General features: G+C 36.9%; 1 protein-coding gene and 1 non-coding gene across 5 annotated transcripts in view; both read left to right on the top strand.

The window, feature by feature from the left end:
- The window catches only part of ORC5 (origin recognition complex subunit 5), a 70,061-nt gene that overhangs the window by 7,119 nt on the left and 41,922 nt on the right, over window positions 1–21,020 (top strand). For all 4 annotated transcript variants that reach the window (XM_048942531.1, XM_048942539.1, XM_048942558.1 and 1 more), the window contains exons 5-12: window positions 2,949–3,023; window positions 5,358–5,469; window positions 5,809–5,939; window positions 9,191–9,239; window positions 10,307–10,397; window positions 12,502–12,554; window positions 14,027–14,139; window positions 15,746–15,793. In XM_048942531.1, coding sequence (XP_048798488.1) covers window positions 2,949–3,023; window positions 5,358–5,469; window positions 5,809–5,939; window positions 9,191–9,239; window positions 10,307–10,397; window positions 12,502–12,554; window positions 14,027–14,139; window positions 15,746–15,793 — 672 coding nt within the window. The remainder of the gene's footprint in view (window positions 1–2,948; window positions 3,024–5,357; window positions 5,470–5,808; window positions 5,940–9,190; window positions 9,240–10,306; window positions 10,398–12,501; window positions 12,555–14,026; window positions 14,140–15,745; window positions 15,794–21,020) is intronic.
- On the top strand, window positions 7,439–7,509 carry TRNAG-CCC (transfer RNA glycine (anticodon CCC)). The gene has a single exon. It is a non-coding gene; the product is annotated as a tRNA-Gly (tRNA).

Raw genomic sequence — 21,020 nt, 5'->3', positions numbered from 1 at the left:
GCAGCCATTCCAGTGCCTGACCACCCTCTGAGAGAAAAAGTTTCTCCTAATATCCAACCTAAATATAATTTCTCCTAATATCCAACCTCTGGTATAACTTCTTGCCATTTCCTCGGGTCCTACTATTTGCCTGGGAGAAGAGGCCAGACCCTTTTGCACCACAACCTCCCTTCAGGAAGTTGTAGAGTGCAATGAGGTCTCCCCTGAGCCTCCTCTTCTCCAGACTGAACAATCCCAGCTCCTTCAGCCAAACAAATTAAATAATTTGTTAAATGAGGTCAAATTTATTATTGAAGAAAACATGAGAGTGACTCAAGATTGGAAGTCTGATCAGCTGGGATTATCACTGCGTATTTCTCAGACCAGTTGAAGGGCACATTGCTTTGCTTTTTTGTAGTCAAACAAGAAGTCTAGAACTACACAGAAAATTCCACACTGTTTCACAGGTTATGGTTGAGTATTCTTTTAATGGATGTAAAAACATGTTTAAGAACTTCATATTATGTTTAGGGGAAGCAATGCTAACTGATGAAACTCATGAAGTTGATAAAATTTACTCTTCAAAAATTGGAGAAAAAAAAAATCAAACAGCTCCAAACCAATACTTAAAATATATAATAAACTACTTATAGATAATTCAATTTAATATACAGATTAAAAAAAAGTGGTATTGACATCTTTCAACAATTCCATAAAAACAGGATTTAGCACTAAAGTGATGGGAAGCTTCACAAAACATATAATAAATCTGTACTTCTTTTCAATTGAATATTTGAATTAAAAAGCCTATTCTGCATCAGTAAAGAATGCATCAAGTGTTATATTAAAATTATTATTGATCTGGAAATCAGAATGTTCCTGAACAATAGTTACAGAAAGCAGAGCATTAAATAATTAGGAAGTTTCCATTGTTTCAGGTAAATAGTTGCTGAATCAGAAGAATTAAGTATTAGTATTTCAGTTCTGTTCTGCATGGGAACAGACAGGAACGCAGGAAATCAATTCATGTATATTAACCTGTGTCATCTGGGTCTGTGATAGAATGGTTTAAATTGAGACTAATGGAAGACCAGTGTGCTGGTAACATTAACTATTTCATTTTCGAATTAAATAATCTAATGTTTCAGCCTAATTAATTCAGAGTGAAGTAAGATAAATGTTTACTCTTAAGCAAAGGATTCTAAATGCTTCTGTTAACTCCAGCATGGGTGCTGTGTGCTTGTGATTACTCAGAAAAAAAGAGAATTTATTCTTTGTAACTATATGAAAAAAATAGAATGGATTTAACTTCTATTCATTTGTACAGCTGCAGTATTTGGCGCTATACAGAAGCAAGAATCTGCAGTTGTATTGTTGCTCAACAGTCATTGGGAAAATATACTTTTTGGTTTAAAAAAAACATGACAAATTTGCATTAACATAAATAATAGAGTAAATGTAGGTTTATAGGCCTGTGTTGGCCGTTTCCATGACACACATGACATATTCCACAGCGCAGTGTTGCAGTAAATTTTGCGTGTTGTGAATAAAAACTCTGCTTTGTTTCCCATTTAGGGGAAAACTAAGATCTACTTAAGAGTTTAAGCTTCGTATTTGGTATTGCCTGTTACTAGGCCTAGCAAAGAGTGTTTCATTAGGAAAAATACTTTCAAGCAATTCTGTGTAAACCTAATCAGCTGTTCTCATCCTTGAAGCTGGTTATTATATGAACGAAATTCAGATGTCAATATAAAATCATGTTGTGTTACAGTTTATTTAAAACTATAATAGTCCCAAGAATCTTGAAGTATTATTTCAGAGATAATCCCACATTTTTTTCAGTTTTATTTTTAAATACCCTTTTCATAACATGTGCTTTGGTTGTCCACGTAGAATTACTTTTCTTACTGTGAACAACAGAACCAATAGATGTTTTAATATTTTGATGTGGTTAAAGAATAGACTAATGCAGTTTTCCAGAGACCGATAGTTTCTCTTTCAACGTAGTAGTAATTCAGAGGAAGTAAAGAACTTCAGAGCTTATGTTTTTATTGTGAGTAGTGAATAGAAAACAAAATAAATGATTTGGGTTTTTTTTTTCATTCCTGTTAAGATTCTAAGAAGAGTGGAATAAGTTTGTTGGTTTTTTTTTTTTTTTTTTTCATTCTGAAAGATGTCCACAAATGTTTTTATGCTCCTGATTTTTCCCTACAGGCTCAAACGTCCAGTTGTTTGGTGTTCCTTGTATAAGCTATACATACACAGCATAGCTGTTATTACTACACAGGGTTTGCATAAATACAATTAAATCCTGTATATATATGGGCTACAAAATACAGTAAGAAAAGTTTCTCTCAAAATTCAGTTGTATGAACTCCAGATGTTAGCTACTTGAAGATATTAAGTGGTAGCTCTTAATTATTTTGGAGACATAAATTAATACTGGTAAAAGACAACTCTCCTACAGTAAGTGTGTTAATGTACAGTTGAAGTAATACTCAGTTTTTAATAGAAGAATAATTTTGGAGAAAATTGAGATTTCAGAGATTATAAATATTACAGATTTCTTGATTTATGTATGTACTTAATTCTTGCTACCCTTAGGTATAAAAATGTAGCTTTCAAGGAACGTTTGGATGTTGTGTTGAGGAATATGGTTTAGTGTGAACTATTGCTGATAGGTGGATGGTTGAACTGGATGATCTTATAGGTCTTTTTCAACCTTGGTGATACTGTGATTTTCTGGGAATTATATCTTTTGTTTGGAAGGCAGAGCTGCTTGAGCTTTCTGGAAGCACACACCTGAAGCAATGATGTCTCTGATGTTCCCTTCTTACCATCCTGCTTAGTTTCCTCTTGTCTGAGAGCAATTGGTGAAATGTGTTTCCAGCAGCTGAGAGCGGATTTCAAGTCAGCATGAGAGTTCAGGTTACTGTTTTCTGTGTAATGAGATCACTATTTTATTGAAGGTACTGGATCGAGCAGAACAGCTAAGGGAAATGGAAGCAAACGTCCTGCCAGCATTTCTTAGGCTTCAAGAATTGGTGAGTATCTCAAGGAAAAAAATAGCATATGATTCCTACATTCAGGATAACCGCACGTGAGGTAGGTCTGTCCAGGCTCATCATGAAAAGTGATTCCTTAGAAAAGCTGCAGGTTGGTTGGTTTGTCTGTCTGTTTGGTTTCTAAAAAATAAGCAGCTGGCAGAGGTCAAAACCAGAAAGTAAACCAGAATTTAAATGCTTGCAGGTCTATCTTATCCTTCAATATAAACAAACAAAAGTAAAGTTTAATAATACCTTCTGACAGGGATGCTGATGCCAGATATGTAGCGGCCTTTTCTTGAATGTTTTTATTTTTAGGAAGAATGTGAATTTTTTCTGCACTTCATTTAAAGTCCTGTAATAACTACAAAAAAAAAAAAGCAAAAAAGGAAGACTGTGATCTATTAGGCATAAATTTGACACAGTTCCTACATACTACATACTTTGCACCAGCAATAGATAAGTTAAAAAAAAAAATCCTTCTAGCGTTTGTGAATGTTAATGTGGGGATCCAAAGTTTACATCTGAATCAGGCTGACTCAGAGAGCTCAATCAAATAGAGTGAATTCAGTATCAGAAGCATGAATTTGCAGTCAAGAAATGTTAGTTTTCCTCAGTTTTCTTCCACACAAAACTTCAGGCCATTTCTTGATGGCTTTTTCAGAATAGTATGAACCATATGCTTGTGGCTGGACCTGCTCAGCTCAGCAGCTGAGAACGTGCTTGATATTGGCAGAAGGTTTTCACATTTCTTCTCTAATCACACCATAGTATGTTTCTGATTTGAAGTTAAGCTCCATATCTTCTTTCACTTCTGAATTATGTAGGCTTGTCCCTTGGAAGAAGTAAAGATGGTGTATTCTCTGGAAATAAACAGAAAACAAAACTAGCAAACGGTGGTATTTTGGGATGTCTGAACAACTAAATAGAGGACTTTTTTTTTTTTTTATACCTCAAGAACTTGTATATGATAGTCAGTAATTTTCTGGTGACAATGATTTCACTTTTTACTGAATGAAGTCTCATTCAGAGCTGTGTTTTTAATCTTGGCAGCTGATTTTTCTGGCCCTTCTTGTCTTTTGCCCATGTTGTAGAGTTTGCTGCCCTAAAGCAGAAACAAACTGACAATAAATGAGGGAAGTGTAGCCCCTACTGCTCAGGAACCAAAAAAGCATATGATTTTTTTAAAATGCTAAAGCAGCATCTTCAAGATCAAAAGTGATTTCCAGATAAGTTTGCTAGCCTTTCCTAATGCTGATATCCTAGTTTCTGTATTCTGAACATGGTGTTAAACTCATGTGCAGGCTGATGACTGTCATGGGGCAAAGTTGCTTCATCGTTGACTTTCATGCTTAGGAGGCAAGATTCTTCATTATCAGTCAGATTTTGTGGAACAGGGCATTGTGTGAAGAATGGAATGCTTGATTTCTGTATGGATTATGATAGAAAGGACTTGGGTTTCTCATATTGGAAGGTCTGTCAGGAACAGAAATGGAAATACCTTAGCTTTTTTCTTAGCTAAAATGGTGGGAGGTCTGGGAAAGGAAAGAGGTTTGGGGAAGAAAACTGTAGGAAGGTGAGCTAATTAAAAGGAAATAGATGAATACAAATAGAAAAAGAAGAAACAATAAAGAGTGCTGGTGGCTATCACTTCAGCAAGAAGTGGGAATTTCAGAGAAGGGGAATAGCACTTAAACTTCTCAAGTCATTCATAACTCATGTTAAACATCATGTATCAGTAGGGGTTTCGATGGAGCTCTTGATGGCTTTTTTTCTGTAGGCATTGTCTAGGAGTTTAAACTATAAGACTTCAGCATTCTTAGAATATACTTAGAACTGCATTGAAGCGCTGTGATGTGACAGAAGGAAAGAAGGGCAATTGTCGAAAATCTTCTGTTCCTGCTCACCACCTGACCTTTAAAATAAAGTAGCAGCTTGGTTTTAAAGAGATCTGAGCTTTCTTTCGCTTCTTAATCCTTCCTATCTGTTCTGAAAGGCTGGGTTTGATTACCAATATAAATTGCTGCTTTAATTCTGCAAACAATGAATGGATTGAAGTTGATATTGTCTAGTACTGAATCTCTGTAACCCCAGAAAGCATATATGTCAATGAAATGACAAGAGGTAAAGATGAAAATCTTCAAATATTTGACACTCTTGACTAGACTAGCTGAAGCTTTATTATGGTAATGGTTTGTATTAAACTGTAATTTTCATTTTTGTTTGCTTATTATTTTGAATAGAAGTGTCATGGTATTTTTTTCATTGGTGTTATAATATGCTGGTTTTTTTCTGTTCATCTGCTACTTTTTTTTTTTTTTTTCCTTCTTGTAGACTGACAGAAATGTGACAGTTATCTTGCTTAGTGAAATAGTATGGGAAATGTTTCGTCCAAATGCTGGATGCTTTGAGCCATTCATCTTGTATTTTCCTGATTACAGCATAGGTAATATAATTCTTGAATTTGCTTTTTGGGGATTAAATAACACTTTGTCAAAAACTGTGCAAATATGAAAAAAATCGTTTACCAATATGCCTTTTTCTGAATCTGAAAAGCATGTTAGCCACTGGAAGGCAGAAGGCTATATTCACACGAGCTCTAAAATACTCTTAACAGAACATCGGAAAACAACATTTTGATCCATTATACTTGCTAGTTCTTTCATTACATTGATTTTTTTGGTAGTATTTGTTTTTAATGAGAATTATTTTTCTGCTTAATTTAAAACATGTTCAGTTTTTAAAGCTATTTTTAGATAAGCCAAACTTACCTATGTTTAAATAGGACACCTGCAGAAGATCTTGTCCCAGAATCATCCTCCAGAATATTCTGCGGATTTCTATTCTGCATATATAAATATTCTGCTTGGCGTCTTCTACATGGTCTGTAGGGACCTCAAAGAACTTCAGCATCTGGTGAGACAAGCTCTTTTAGTGTTGTTGTTGTTGTTCTTATTGTTGTTCTTTGTTTATTTGTATGTTTTCCTGAGAAACTGTGGCAAGTCTAGATTTACTGTTGAATATGGCAAAGAGAAGATGTGTTAGCACAGAATGTAGTTTTCCTAAAGTTGTGTGTGACAAAAGGTTCTGATGGCTGCAAAAGGTTTCTTGTATTACACAATATCCAACCACAGTCACAGTGAGGACAAAAACTGCATTAAAGGAATTTGGTATGTTTGTGATTCAGCCAGCATGGAACTTCTCTTGATCTCACTTCTGCTCAAACAATTCTACAATATCGGAGTGGCTGAGAGGACTAAACCAAATATTTTCACCTGTTGAGATACAGAGATGTATCTCCTAGGTATGCTAAGTATGGTAGAAGCAGTTGTTGCAAATCCAGCAGTTCCTGGAGAAGTCTGTTACAGACTTAGGTATAACAGTGGGTTTTTTAGTAGTGGTTATGATTTTACTCTTTCAAGATTCCTTACTCTTCAGATTCTTTTTGTATGTAGTAATGTGGATTTGAACTTTGCACACTGCTATTGTGGACTTCTGTTGTCCTTAATAGATTCTGTTGTATTTGTTTTCTGAACAATTCAGAATATTCAGTACAACACGAGACAGTTACTTTCAGTGCATGAAAGAAGACTTCAAGTGAATGATCTTAGATAACCATTGCATGTCTGGCTGCAAGTTCTATGGTTTCCTATGTTTATTAAGTGTAACTTGTCACCCAAAGTTGTTCATACTTCATCAGTATGGGAAATTTAAATTAAAATTTGAAACAATTTCTTGTGTTTTTCAGTAGTGTAAAATTTCCCATTGATTTGCTTCCTACGGAGGATTTTAAGGTACCTAAGCTGTTAAGTAGCAACAGCAAGCTAGAGCTCTGCAGTGTTACATAAACATAGCATATTAATTTGAATCAGAGGTCTAGAGGAGTTAAAATTGACACATATTTTCATTGTCCTTCTGTTGGAATGAAAAATAGGTAAGTTAAAAGTTCTTGTAATATAACAACATATGAGAAAGTGGAAATATGTTGAAGGTATTTGGTAAAAGGAGTTTTAACCAGGTATAAATTAGGGAATGTAATAGCAAACAGTAAAAATAAACTAAAAAAAAAAAATACATGTGGTTGATGGTGACCTTTACATAGGTAAAGCTGAAAAGCAATGCCAATTTTTAGCTGAGTTGTTATTGTTTATAACAGTTGTTATATAGTAAATATAGTTACTGTATACAAGGAAATTTTTCTTGTAGAGAGAACCCATTGAAATTTCAAAAGTGTGTTGTGGTCAGTGGTTACAAACAATGAACAGATTTTGCCAGTGAGGAGATCAGAATGTTCCACTTGTTTCCAACAGGAAAATATGTCTAAGTTTCAAGTGAACTTGTGTGTTACGTTTAGAAGCTTTCTATTTAGTTGAGATTGTCTCTCCATCAGGCATAGTTCTGCAGGGCCAGCAGCAGCGCCGCTGGTGTAGTGGTATCATGCAAGATTCCCATTCTTGCGACCCGGGTTCGATTCCCGGGCGGCGCAGGAAGTTTTTTGCAGTAGCATGGATTTACCAAGGGGAGGACGTGCCTGAGCAACCTGATAAGCTGCTGTGATGGAACAACCAGCCTGATGGGTGTAGGGGGAGCAGTGCATGTTGTCTTCGTGCACATCAGTGAGGCCTTTGGCGCTGTCCCCCATTGTGTCCTCATAGACAAGTGTCAATATAAGGGCTGGATGAGCAGAGATTGAGGTGGATCAAAAACTGACAGAGTGGCTGAGCGCACTCGAGGGTAATAAACGGTGGAAAATCTAGCTGGAGACCTCTCAGGGTCCAGCCTTGTTTAACATCTACATGATGGTTGGCCTAGGTGGTCTTCTAGGTCCTTTCCAACTTTGTGATTCTATGATTCTGTGATTAATAATCTGAACTATGGAGCAGAGTTTACCCTCAACAAGTTGGCAGGTGAATGACAAAACTGAGAAGGCTGGCTGCCATCCCTCTACTTGGCTCTGGTGAGGCCATGCCTCAAGTGCTGTGTTCTGTTTTGAGTCCCTCATACAAGGAAGACATGAAGGTCTGGGAGCATGTCTAGAAAAGCACAGTGAAACTGTTGATGGGTCTGGAGCACAAGTCTTACAAGAAGCAGCTGAGGGATCTGGGATTGTTTAGTCTGGAGAAATGCAGGCTTCAGAGGAGACCTTAAGGCTCTCTACACCTGTTTGAACAGAGATGGTGGTGAGGTGGGAGTTGGCCTCTTCTTCTGCATAAAAAGTAATAGGAGTAGAAGGAATGTCCTCAAGTTGCACCAGAGGAGGTTCAGGCTGGATATTAAGGAAAACTTCTCAGAAAGAGTGGTGAAGCACTGAACAGGCTGCCCAGGGAGCTGAGTCTTCTGTCCCTGGAGATGTTCAAGAATCATTTAGATGTGGTACATTAAATGCAGAAACATTGGTGGTAGGTAGACGGTTGGACTACACGATCTTGGAGGTCTTTTCCAACTTCCTTGATTCTATGATTCTCAGTATCTTATGAACCACTTCATAGTGCCTAGCATAACCTGGAAATACGTGTGTTATTATGCGTGATTATTAGGAACATATTCTGGAATTATATTAAACTTATGTGTTGAAGATACTGCCTTGAGTTCTGTATATGAGCAGAGAGATTTAGAAAGATTCAGTAGAACAAGAGGAGAGTGAGTTGTGAAATGGTAGTTTTACAATATTCTGTGTGCTATTTATTTGACCACTTAAGAAAAGATTGAGATAAGATCCTTGTGAAAAGACCCACATTCTGTTAGGACAGTTTTTATAGGTAATTTCTGCTTGTCTGTTTTAAGTACACGTTGCTTACTTCTGAACATACTGAACTACATCTATACTATAGTTTACTTCCATTACTCATTTTTGAATTGGAAGTTTAATATTTTTTTTAAAATTCTATTTATAGTGTTTAGTTGTTTTAAAAAAATTAAAGATTACAGCCTTTGAGTACAGAAAACAGATTTTGCTGCCAACCAAGCTGATTATTTCAGTTTATATTTAATCTGCAAAAATGTTGTGACACTTCACAGTAGAACATTTGGGAATAAAACAGCATGATTATTGACTGAAATAATTGTTTTTGATTATAAAACCAATGAATTATGCGATGTTCTCTACTCTGTAGGTAGATCAAATGTATGATCCCTTCTTAATGTGTTGTACTTTTTACTTTCTGTAGGCAGCACTCAATTTTTCTAAATACTGCGAACCAGTGGTCAGAAAAGAAGGTAAGCTTCTGTCCTTGATTTGAGCGCCTACAGGAGAGTGCGTATGTCTTCCTGTTGACTTTCTGGAAGACTCTTTTGATCCTCACTTTGTTAATTTTTCTGGTCACAGCAGTATCACTTAGGCCAGTTGCACCCAGTAGGTAACATTTGCAGTAGAAGCAGATTAAAGTTTCTGATAGTGATGTTTTGAGAAAATGAGAGGGAAATCCTTTGAAAACTGGCTACTCCCCTGTACAACTTTCTCCTCTCTCAAGCAGCAGTACTTCTACAAAGCAGTGACAAAAGTCATTTCTCTATCAAAACTCTGAAGAAGATAAAAGCAGAGGTTCCGTCAAACTGTCCCGGAGTTCATCAGAATAACCACAGAGAAACAGCCTTGCATTGTAGTATGCAAATGCATGACTGTACGGCAGCATTTAGAATCAGAATGTTAGACTGATCCTACCCCTGTACTCAGCACTAATGAGGCCTCATCTTGAGTACTGTGTTCAGTTGGGCACCTCAGTGCAGAAAGGACACTGAAGTGCTGGAGCAGGTCCAAAGAAGAGCAGCAAGGCTTGTGAAGGGCTTGGAGAATGTGCCCTACGACGAGAGACTGAAGGAACTGGGGCTGTTCAGTCTGGGGAAAAGAAGGCTGAGGGGAGACCTTATTGCTCTCTTTCAATATCTGAAAGGTGCTTACAGCGAGAGCAGGGATGGTGTCTTCCTACTGGTGACTGGATGAGGGAAATGGCCTTAAGCTGCGCCAGGGTAAGTTTAGGTTGGATGTCAGGAACCACTTCACAGAAAGGGTTTTTAAGCACTGGAATAGGCTCCTCAGAGAGGTGGCTGAGTCACCATCCCTGGATGTGTTTAAAAACCATTGGATGTGGTGCTCAGGGACATGATTTAGCAGAGGGTTGTTAGGGTAGTATGGTTAGATTGTGGTTGGACTCAGTTGTCTTTAAGGTCTTTTCTGAGCTGAGTGATTCTATGATTGTGTTCTGCCTGTGATGTTCAGATGCTGTAGATATGGTTTGTGTTCCATGAGGTAAAAATTTAACGTAGTTTATTTTGGCTTGGTGCAGCAAAAGAACGCGACACTCGTAAACTCTGGAAAAATATTGAACCTCATTTGAAGAAGGCAATGCAGACAGTTTACCTCCGGGAAGTATCCAGGTAACCTTCTGTGGTTTCTTTTTCTGGTTTTGTATTTAATAAGCTTTCTTTGTAAATATTTTCCTTAGGAGAGATCTTCTGAATAAATTGATATGTGTAGCATATGAAGTATAAATGATAAGTAGCATGTAGTGAGTGAACTAGCAGAAACGGGTTGTAGTTTGAATTTCTGTGGTGGTCGTGCAGATCAGCGTTGCCACAAGTGGAACTGTCAAGCATGGCAATCCATCACATACAGACACAGTTACTGCTGCAGGTTTTGAACATCAGTGTCCTTCAGCTTTGTTTACTCGTTAGATTTATGTATATTTGCTGTGCTTTCTGACCCTTGTTTTTTTTTTTTTTTATCCAAGGGCAAAACATTCCTTATATAAGATTATTGTTTTTGACAATGTTAAAATTTGCTGTACTGCTCATGCACTGAACTTAGGTTGGTATAGTTTGAGATTCTTTGTTTATTTGACAAGAGACTGCTGGAAAAAGGACCCTGATGCTCGTTTTTTAATGATAGCTGTTGGCTCAGTCTTAATGTCTTCTCTATCCTTTTGATTTGTGATTCTGATATTACACCCATGTAAGTAGGGATAAATAATTAGTGCTTGATTTCTTTGTACTGATACATAATGATTTCTTCTTCAATGAATGTCACTGAGGCCATAGAGTATTCTGGTAACAGAACTTGGGTGAGCAGTAGAAGTCTTGGCTAAATGGCTTGGAAAAGTGATCTTTCCTTGAAACAGAGGTTTCCCTCTGTATGAGCTAGACTTAGCTGTACAGCGAGTCATTAATTACTTTGTTTGCCTCAAATGTGTATTGTCATATTCAGTATTGATCTTTGTTACAGTCTACTCACAATCTTAACTTTTTGTATTCTCTAATGGTCCTTCCTAATTAGTGTGTAATCTAACATGATGATGTAAAGTAGGTTATTAATGGTTCCCAAATAACTTTTTTTCCCTCTTTACTATTTTATTTTATTATAAATTTGAATTTTGCCATTTTTTATTATAAATTTCAGCTTTTTGCATAATAATTCTAGGATTTACTTCTGCATAACTGTAAGCACTTGAGGAATAAAAATAACCATATTAATTTTTCTGGCCATAGAACTGTAATTACTCCTGAGTTTTCTTCTAATTTTAAGTTACAGCAGTGGAATTTTGTTATATGTTATATATATATGTTATATGTTATATATTTTGTTATGCTGTTGTGCTGCCTGAACCAAGATGAAAATGAATCTTTTTTCTACCTTTGAGGTAGACAGTGTATGAAGTATTGGGTTAATAATTTGGTTGAATGTTCATTATGATTTGAGTGTTACATCAGTGCTCATTAAGCTATTTTTGTAAGTTTTAATGGCTCATGGCTGATAAACCTAATATGTGATAATAAATTAGACAGGATTTCAGCTGAGGGAAGGATCATGAGGATCTTTAAAAATGCAGTGGTACTTTGGTACTTGAATAAAATGTTATTGTTTGTAGTATACTAAGTGATAGTCTGAAATCATGACGTGCTAATAATATTGTGCCTTAGGGAAAGCTTTAAGGTGAGGATTTCACTATTAAGTAAAACACCTACTTGCAGACATTACTTTTCACTGTCAAAATGTTCTTTTCAATTTTACAAAGCTTTTCAGAGAAGAATAGTATCAACTTCTTTTCACACAGACTTCAAAACTCCAGTGTGAAGTAATTACAGTGCTGTTCTTGTTAGGATAAACACAGTTAAGCAAAACAAGAATAATAAAAAATCAAAGCTATCAGTTCTTCATTAAATTTTGCTTTGTTTTAAGACTTAATATGCTGTAGTAATTGAATGGAAAAGAGCAAATATTTTATAATCAGCTTGTACTCAATTTTACTTTTACACCTTAACATAAAATTATGTTCATTATTATTATTATTGTCTGTATTACTATTGAAACCTATATTCAAGATAGTAAGACTTGATATTTATAATTATTCTTCTACTCTGGCCTAGCTAGAGTCATGTAATTAAATTACTTACTTGGTATATGTTGGTTTTTTTTTTCCCCCTAAAAGAGGATTTTACATGGGAATAACAAATATTAATTTCTGTTGCATTTTCTGTCTTTCAGCTCACAGTGGGAGCGATTACAGTGTGAAGAAGAAGAACCTGGGCAGATTAAAGGTGCCAAATACAGTAACTGTGCAGAAGCTTGTAATGTAAAACATTTTCTCTTCTGATTGATCAGTCTTACCTGTCAAAGTGTGACTGGAATTAATGTGGACGAGGATACCTAATGTTCAGTTACAGTTCAGGGAAGTTATGTTTTCTTTGAAAAGACTTTCTACAAAGGACTCTTACTATTTTTTCCCCTTTCATATATCCTTGGAGTAATTTTTCCTATGGTGCTATTTGGGGTATAAGCAAATTTCATTACATCAGTATTTCTCCATCTAACAATGCATGAGGAAATGGCTCACCTCTCCTAACTGTAAACCTATGCATGCCAAGTGCAGAATCATCTGTGGAGTGATGTCAGTATTATACCTGGTGCACTGTACTGGTTTACCACATTCCTAAGCAAAACAGGTGTCCTATCGCCATCAAATGCTGTTTACCAACAGCTTAATGTAATTTAATAATATAAAATGCTTAAAAATATTAAATTTTACTGTGGTTGTAATTAGGAAGTAGTGCATGATGCAACACTAGCATATCAGTTGTAGAAACGGACACTTCTTTATTAAACTGAACTCTCTGTATGTGATTGATTTTTGTTGTTGTTCCATGTAGTGAGTATGCAGTAGAGAACATTCTCATTTGTAAATTAAAGCTAAATTGCTGTGATTTTCTGACTACCTGAAAAGGAATTACTAGCTGTTATCTAGGATGCTTCTCATCACACTGAGCTCTGATTCTCAACCTTTAAACATTTTTAATTCCTTCATCTTTGTTTGCTGATGTTTCTGAGTTAAGTCATAAAGGTAGTAGTGCTTTAAAGAGCAAGAAACAACAATTATAAAGTGCATTCAAGAGAAGGAAGAAAAATACTCAGTGTACCGTACTACTTGTGCTTGTAGTACATAAGACTCTTATATAAATGAAGTATATTATGTAGCATTATGTATGGTCAAATGTATTAAGTTTGAAGTCTTGAGAACATTTTCCTTTTTATAGAAAATAGAAGAGTAGCTAAAAACGGTGAGATGCTGAACTGTTGCTCAGAGATGCAGCACCAGTTCTGGTGGCATGGCAGCTCAGTTCCATGCTGAGCTGTGTCCTCCAGAGTCTGGAATGTCTCTTCATTTGTTCTGTTTGCTGGAACGGGGTCCTTGACGGAAAGTATCCTTGAATTATTTTTAAGGAGATCACTCTTCAGTGGTTTTTGAATTGCTGATTTTTAAATACTAAGTCTGTAAAGAGTTCAGGATGTGTATTTTGTGTAGCTTCATGACAGCATTCCTTGCCCTTCCCTGACTTTATATCCATGGTAACAGCTTTGTCAGGAGAAGCCATACTTTGCTTACAGGAGTACAGCTGCAGAGGGAAATCATATAGACTACAATATTGAAACAGGAGAATACAAACCACTGTAATTTGAAGTCTGTGGAGGTTTATACGTCACTGAAATCTGCTCTCAATTGTTTCTTTTACAGGACTTTCTGCACACACACATGTGGAACTTCCTTACTACTCCAAATTTCTTCTAATCGCTGCTTATCTTGCCTCCTACAATCCTGTTAGGACAGATAAGAGATTCTTTCTTAAGGTAAAGGGTTTTGTTTTTTTTCTTATGCAGGAATCCAATTTTCAGCAGTAATGATTGTCCTGGTTTAAAACTTTTTGACAGTTGAATTTTCTTTGTGTGTGTGAGATATTTATCAACATGTGCATGTGTTCATGAATATGGTATGGTGGTATTCATGGCAGGTAAGGGTGAGCAACTGGAGAAAATAAAGTAAGAACACGAGGAGAAGTCTTTAAGAATATGCTTTTCTTCTCAAATGAGAATTGTGAACACACGTTTTGGAGTTTACTGCAGTTCCTAGTGAATGATATGCTGTTATATTAATAGTGAAAATGAGTTTCATGTTTCTGGTACTGAAGACTTTTCACCTTTCTGTCTAGTCCTTTATAAGGGTGTAGGTGTGCTTGTAGTAAGCACTGACTGACGGATTATCTTTATCTCTTTTGTTATTTTGCTTGACCAAGCAGTTTCATAGTAAGTGCTTTATTTTCTGAACAAATGATGTTGATCAGATTTTTCTATGTTAGTCCTGGAACTCAAACAAGAAAGCCTGCAGGAATCAAGTCAAGTAAGGCATGTTAGCTGATGTGTGACATCTTTCTTGCTCGTGTTCACTGAACAACCTTCTCAATGTAATTTTTTCCTATCTCTTTTTTTATCATTTCTGAAGTTGATTTCCACTCTTGCGTATGAACCATACTGAACTTTCCCACAGTAAATGCAATGTGAACTTCTAAGGTTTTTGAAGCACAAACAGTGTAGGCATTTCAGTCAGTGACATTAAATATTTTCCCCAAGAATTGGGTGAAACAGAGGCTACTGTTCTTACTGCAAGTATCATCAGATAGCAATTAGCAATTCATAAGGTGCTGGGGCAAAATTCAGAAACAGGTGCATCTCAAAGCCCAGTAACACTTTTTGGGTGTGCCTTCAAGCTGTGTGTCCTTAAGTCATACTGACAGTGAAAACAGAACATGGTTTTGATGGGGCTGTAATGAGATTGCAAGTAGATCACAGAAAACTATTTTTTTTGAGTAGTTAACTAATGACTGCCAGAAATAAAAAGGGATGCAAACAAAAGCGTGGGCATTGGGGTGCTAATCTGCTCTACTAGTAGATGTGCTAGGCTACATACAGTTGTGATCTGTGGGATTCTGGTTTATTAAATGTCCGATAGAACAGTGAAGTAATAATGAGCAGTGATGCTGTTAATTACGTGGAAGTTCAAATGCTTTGTGAAGATTAAATGAAAATTAAGTTGCTTTTAAAATATTCTTTAATTTAAAAAAAAATATCTATATGAATGGTTAATTGTTTCAATTTAAACAATACTAAAAACTAACTGAAAATCAGGTCTGAGGTTCATGTCTTGTACTCACACAGAAACGGATACCAGTTGGGACACAATGTGGCAAGAGCTAAGTGTGATTTTAGGAGTTCTAATAAGAAGAATTACTTAGCAGCATCAGAGATATATAGACTGGAGGCGTAATAAAGAGCAGAACTGTACTAGCATACTGCCAGACAGGGTGCATGATTCTTTCTGATTCATTTAATTTTGTCACTGCAGTAAGAAGAGCAGAAAATAATTTGCTTATCGTGTTTGCTCTTGTCCATTGTTTTACAGCATCATGGGAAAATTAAGAAGACCAACTTCATGAAGAAACATGAAAAGGTATCTATTTTATCTTTCAAAGCTGAGCTTGGGAACAAAGATTTTCTTACTACTGCACTACTGATTTCATACTTTCATACTTTGTGTTATCCTGTATTCTTCACTGTAGAAACAGGCATTACTTGAAATAAGTTATTGATGCATTTATTTTACATTATATACATTTCTGTATGATGCATACATTTTTATTTCATGAGAATTTATTGTACTGTAAATTTGTCCTCTGTATCTTTTTTTATAGCTGAATGTGCTCAATAAAACTATATAAAGGTCATCATAGATTGGCTTGGGTTGAAAGGGAATCTTAAAGATAATCTGGTTCCAACCTCTGTGCTGTGAGCGGAGTTGTCACCCTCCAGCTCAGACTGGAGCTGGATCCTCATCCAGCCTGGCTTTCAGTACATCCAGGGATGCCACCCTCTGAGCAAAAACATAGATCTCCCTTCTTCTAGTTTATAGCCTTCACTATCAGACCGAGCAAAAAATGTGTCTCCTTCCTGTTTATAAGCTCCGCTCAAGTACCAGAGGGCTTCAGCGAGGTCTCACTGGAGCATTCTCCGAGCTAAACAAGCCCAGCTCCCTCAGCTTTTCTTTGTAGGAAGGCGCTCCAGCCCGGTTAGCAACTTTGTAGCCCTCTTCTGGACATGTCCAGCAGCTCCACATCCTTGTGCTGGAGGTCCTGGGCCTGGATACTGTATTCCAGAAGCGGCCTCAAGAGGGCAGAGCAGAGGGGAAAGTTCCCTCCCTGCCGGCCACCCCTCTTTTTGCCCAGGGTAGTTGGCCTTCCAGGCTGCAGAGATACACTGCTGGCTCATGTCCAGATTTTTGTCCACCAGCATCCCTGAGTCCTTCTCCGCAGGACTTGTCTGAATGAGTTCTTCTCCAAGTCTGCACACATCTGGGATTGCCCAGACCCAGGTACAGCACCATGCACCTGGCCCTATTGAACCTCATTAGGTGCTTATGTGCCCATTTTTCAGCCTTTTCCAGGTCCCTCTGGATGGCATCCCTTCTTTTTGTTCTATCAGCTTGGTGTCATCAGCAAACTTGCTGAGGATGCACTCAATATTATGAATAAAGATAGCATGTCTAGAAGAGCCAGGTTTCACAATTTCTATCAAGCACATTAAAGTAACAAATGATTTTGAAAATCAAATCACTTCAATTCCTAGTTATGTTTAAGATATAAGGACTTTAAATTTGTATGTTGAGGCTTGAGAACTTTGCACTTCTGTCTGTTCTTTACATAGAAAGAATCCATTAACCGAAAAAAGGTAATTATTCCATCAGACTATTAACTAAACTTGTCATAGTTATAAGTATCTAAACATAACTGATTTTGGTGAAGCTGTATCAGTTTTTACTGACAGATGCTTGATGTACTTGGAAAGCAAGTACCTGTATGTGTATTTGTAGATGTAATCTAAGAAGAAAAATCAAATTAACATTTGTAAACTGTTGAGTTGCTTTTAGATGAACCATAAAATCAGGAGCAGTGCGGGTAGACTAAATCCATGTGGAAATCATCATTATGCCCTTCCTTTTCTGTGCCACAAGCAGTGTGGGTGAAAAATTTGATTTGATAATTTCTTAGCTTAAATAACCCTTCCTTCTGAACCTGCCATCATTTTTCTTTTGGCCCTGCAGGAGATGAGAGTCCCACCTATTTCTGTAGTGATGCTGATTATACTTGTGAAAATTTGATTTTTAATTTTACTTAAACTATTGCACCTTTAAGTAGATAACTAAACATATGTAGGAATTCTTAAGTCTATGTGTACAGGGCACATATTCAAGATGTCATACCTCTTCTCTCTGGCACGTGAAGTCTAGAGATATTTCGGAGCATGTGATTATTTTAAGGACTGTTATCTTCTTGAAATACATCCACATCTTAATTAGTTGATAAATCATTTTCAGAAGAGAGAGAGTGGAGAAAAATAATTGCTGTGCCTTAGACCAGAATGTTCTTCCTGCAGCCTCTGCAGGAGCGGTGTTTTGTTTTATTCTCTCAGCAATAGGATTTTCAGCCTTAGTGATGAGATGGGAACAACTAGGGAGATGAGAACAGCTAGGAATTTGGTAAAAAAAAAGGGGAAAATAAGAGATGGGATGATAGAATATAGAGGTCACAGTCACCTTAACTGTGCTGTAGAGCTTGTACTTCTGTTTAATTGTTAAATGCACTTATATCTGAATTTACTTCTTAGTGCTCAGAAGTACTTCCATTAATGATGAATTTATTTCATTTTGTTACTGTTCCTGCAGCATCAGACCATGCAGGCACAGTCTCTGCCCTGTAGTCTATTTACATTTTCGTGGAAATGAAATACTATCATGTAGGTACAAAAACAGAATAGGAAGAGCTACTGAGGAAATAAAAGTAAACGAGGGTAACTGACAAGATCCATGTAGTTATGTAAGCAAAATTAATGGCCCAAAAGTTTAAGATTTCAGTTATTTTTTTTATTTTTAGTCTTTATTAGATTAGTTCTAGTTTTCTTGGTTTTCCCTTTAGCCTACTGCTGAAGCTTTGGGCTGTTGTTCAGAAAGTGTGATTAGATGTGTGCATTTAAATGAGCTTGCTTTGTTGCCCACCTGTAAGTGGACAGCCCAAATTTGCAAAAGATCTCATCTTCTACCTTTGTTGTATTAAAAATTAATATTACTTTGAAGAGAATTAAAACTTTGTAACCCTGTACATCAAATGTACTGAACAGAAGATATCTGCTATGTTACATTAAACTGATTGCATGCAAGAAACTGAAATATGTCTCGGGGAATAATTAATACGACAGAACTTTGTAGCATTTCAGGAGGTCTTTTCCTTCTCTAAGAGCTCTGGTTTTCTTTGTAGTGGACAAGTAAAAGGGTGCTTTCACTCCTTACAGTTGATGCCAGAAATTCTAACTGGTTGTAGGCCAGAGTCTGGTTTTGAAACTTTTTCAGGCACTGTACTTGCAATAGCAGAGAAGAGGACTTCAGGTCCCACAGGGATCTTCTAGACCAGCATTTCTTTTACTGCCCTCTGACTTTTATAAATACTGCACAGAGATGCAGTGACCTAGATGTAACCTTATATATTTGATTTTACAGTGAAGGAAATGGAAATACAGGAATAAAGGATTACATATGCAGTGTTACAAGTAGGGGCTGACTTGCTTGTGTTTTTCACACCAATTGTATGTGCTTATGTACCTTTGCTTAGAAAAACTTGTCTAACATCATATTTAGAGTTCACATTCACTTAAATCCAGGGGGATGCTGCATTTAAACTAGTCTCCTATAGACAGTGCACAGCCAGTTGATGTGGGCATTGGAGTGCAGTGCAAGATTCATCTGATGCTAAAGTAGGTTCTGTATTGAATTGGATAAATTGCACCATAAACTATATTGATTAGATTTCTACTGGCTATAATGGGAGCTTAGGAAACTAGTTTGGCTGTACATACCCACTTGGCAGGAAGCTAACATTAGGTGAAATAAATCCTGCCTTAAATGTTTAGGTACAGCCAGGCTTAAAATCTGAAGGCATTGCTTTCTAATTAGAAAAGTAAATCTTTTGAATTCCCCGTGAGGGGAAAAAATTGCCTTTATTTACCTTGTTGCAGATAAGAGCAGAATTTGTTGGGTTTCTTCACATGGTTGATCTGGAACAATGTTTTTTCTAGTTAAGTGAGATTTTTCCTGGTGGAGCTACTTTTGCAGGAGTTTGCTTTTAGAAGTGATCAGATGTATTGGTGGTTGTTTTATTTTGTTGGAGGGTACCTTGACTTTAACCTAGAATTTATTTGTTACTATTTTTTTAATTTCTAGCATACACCCCATGATACTTCAGTTGTATAACAGTGAGGGAAATTTAACAATACTTTCTGCTCAAAACAGTGAGAGGTATAGTTCCATCTGTTAGCATATGATAATAAAGGTTGAAAGTTGAGCCAATTGAGGTTAAGAGTTTTCACCTTATTGTACAGGTAATTTAGTTTGGGTTAAGCTTTTACTATGTAAGAATGCTTCTAATCCTCATTCTTGTTCCTGAAATGTTGGCATGTGAGTATGGGATTTGGAGTTGTGAAGTTCTGAAAGGCTTAGGTCATTTAAACGCTGGGACTATGAAACTGCACAAGCACACACAGTGACAACTGAGGAAGAGAATCATAGGATCACAGAATGGCCTGGGTTGAAAAAGACCGCAATGGTCATCTAGTTTCAACCACCTGCTATGTGCAGAATCACCAACCACCAGATCAGGCTGCCAGAGCCACATCCAACCTGGTGTTTTTTAAAACCCCTAAGCAAGGGCATGTAGATTTGATAGCTCTAAAAATTCATGAATTATTATTTTGAATGTGGAAGATATCTTTCTTTGTGAAACAATATGAGGGTTCCCTTGGGTTTTTGCAAGTGCTGTTTTATGCAGTATTTTGCCTCAGTTCATTCCAGAAGATCTTCATAAATCTTATTCTTCTCTATCTTCTGTTTGGAAGAATTTCTGAACTGTTCCTACTCTTACAGGAATTTATTTCTGCCAAAGAATTCCAGTTAAGTGTGAGTTCTAGAAGGAGCACTTCATTTTATTTAACTCTCCTGGCTTTTCCAGAAGAAACCATTTCTTAAATTTGAAAATTCAAATCTGTTAAAGCAGAAGGATGATAATGTGAAAAAAACAGACTTGTGAAGTAACTGTATGCTAAATGCAACTTCAGGAACTACTGTATGTTGATTGTCCTTGCTAGCTACTTGGGGTGTACATGTTTTAATAGTTATTGTATGTTTGTTGACGTCTTCTGGTTGATATTGGAGAATATGCTTCATGGAACTGTTGTTGAGAAGCAGAAGGTTGAGATGGTGTGCAGTTCATATCTTCCATTTTATCTGCGTTTTGAGGGTGCCAGAAGAGGGGTGGCCAGCAGGGACAGGGAGGTGATCGTCCCCTTCTACTCCGCTCTTATAAGGCCCCATCTGGAGTATGCGTCCAGTTATGGAGCCTCCAGTACAAGAAAGACAGGGAGCTGTCCAGAGGAGGGACAGAGGGTCCAGAGGAGAGCCACGAAGATGATCAGGGAGCACCTGCTCTATGAGGACAGGCTGAGAGAGCTGGGCTTGTTCAGCCTGGAGAAAAGAAGGCTGCAGGGTGACCTCACTGCAGCATTTCAATACCTAAAGGGAGCCTACAAACAGGAGGGGAATCAACTCTTTGAAAGGGTTGATAACTGCAGGACGAGGG

Source organism: Lagopus muta, chromosome 1 (assembly GCF_023343835.1).
Source record: "Lagopus muta isolate bLagMut1 chromosome 1, bLagMut1 primary, whole genome shotgun sequence".
Taxonomy (NCBI): Eukaryota; Metazoa; Chordata; class Aves; order Galliformes; family Phasianidae; genus Lagopus; species Lagopus muta.
Note: the sequence above shows the minus strand (reverse complement) of the source record. Positions and strands in the feature narration are given on the sequence as shown.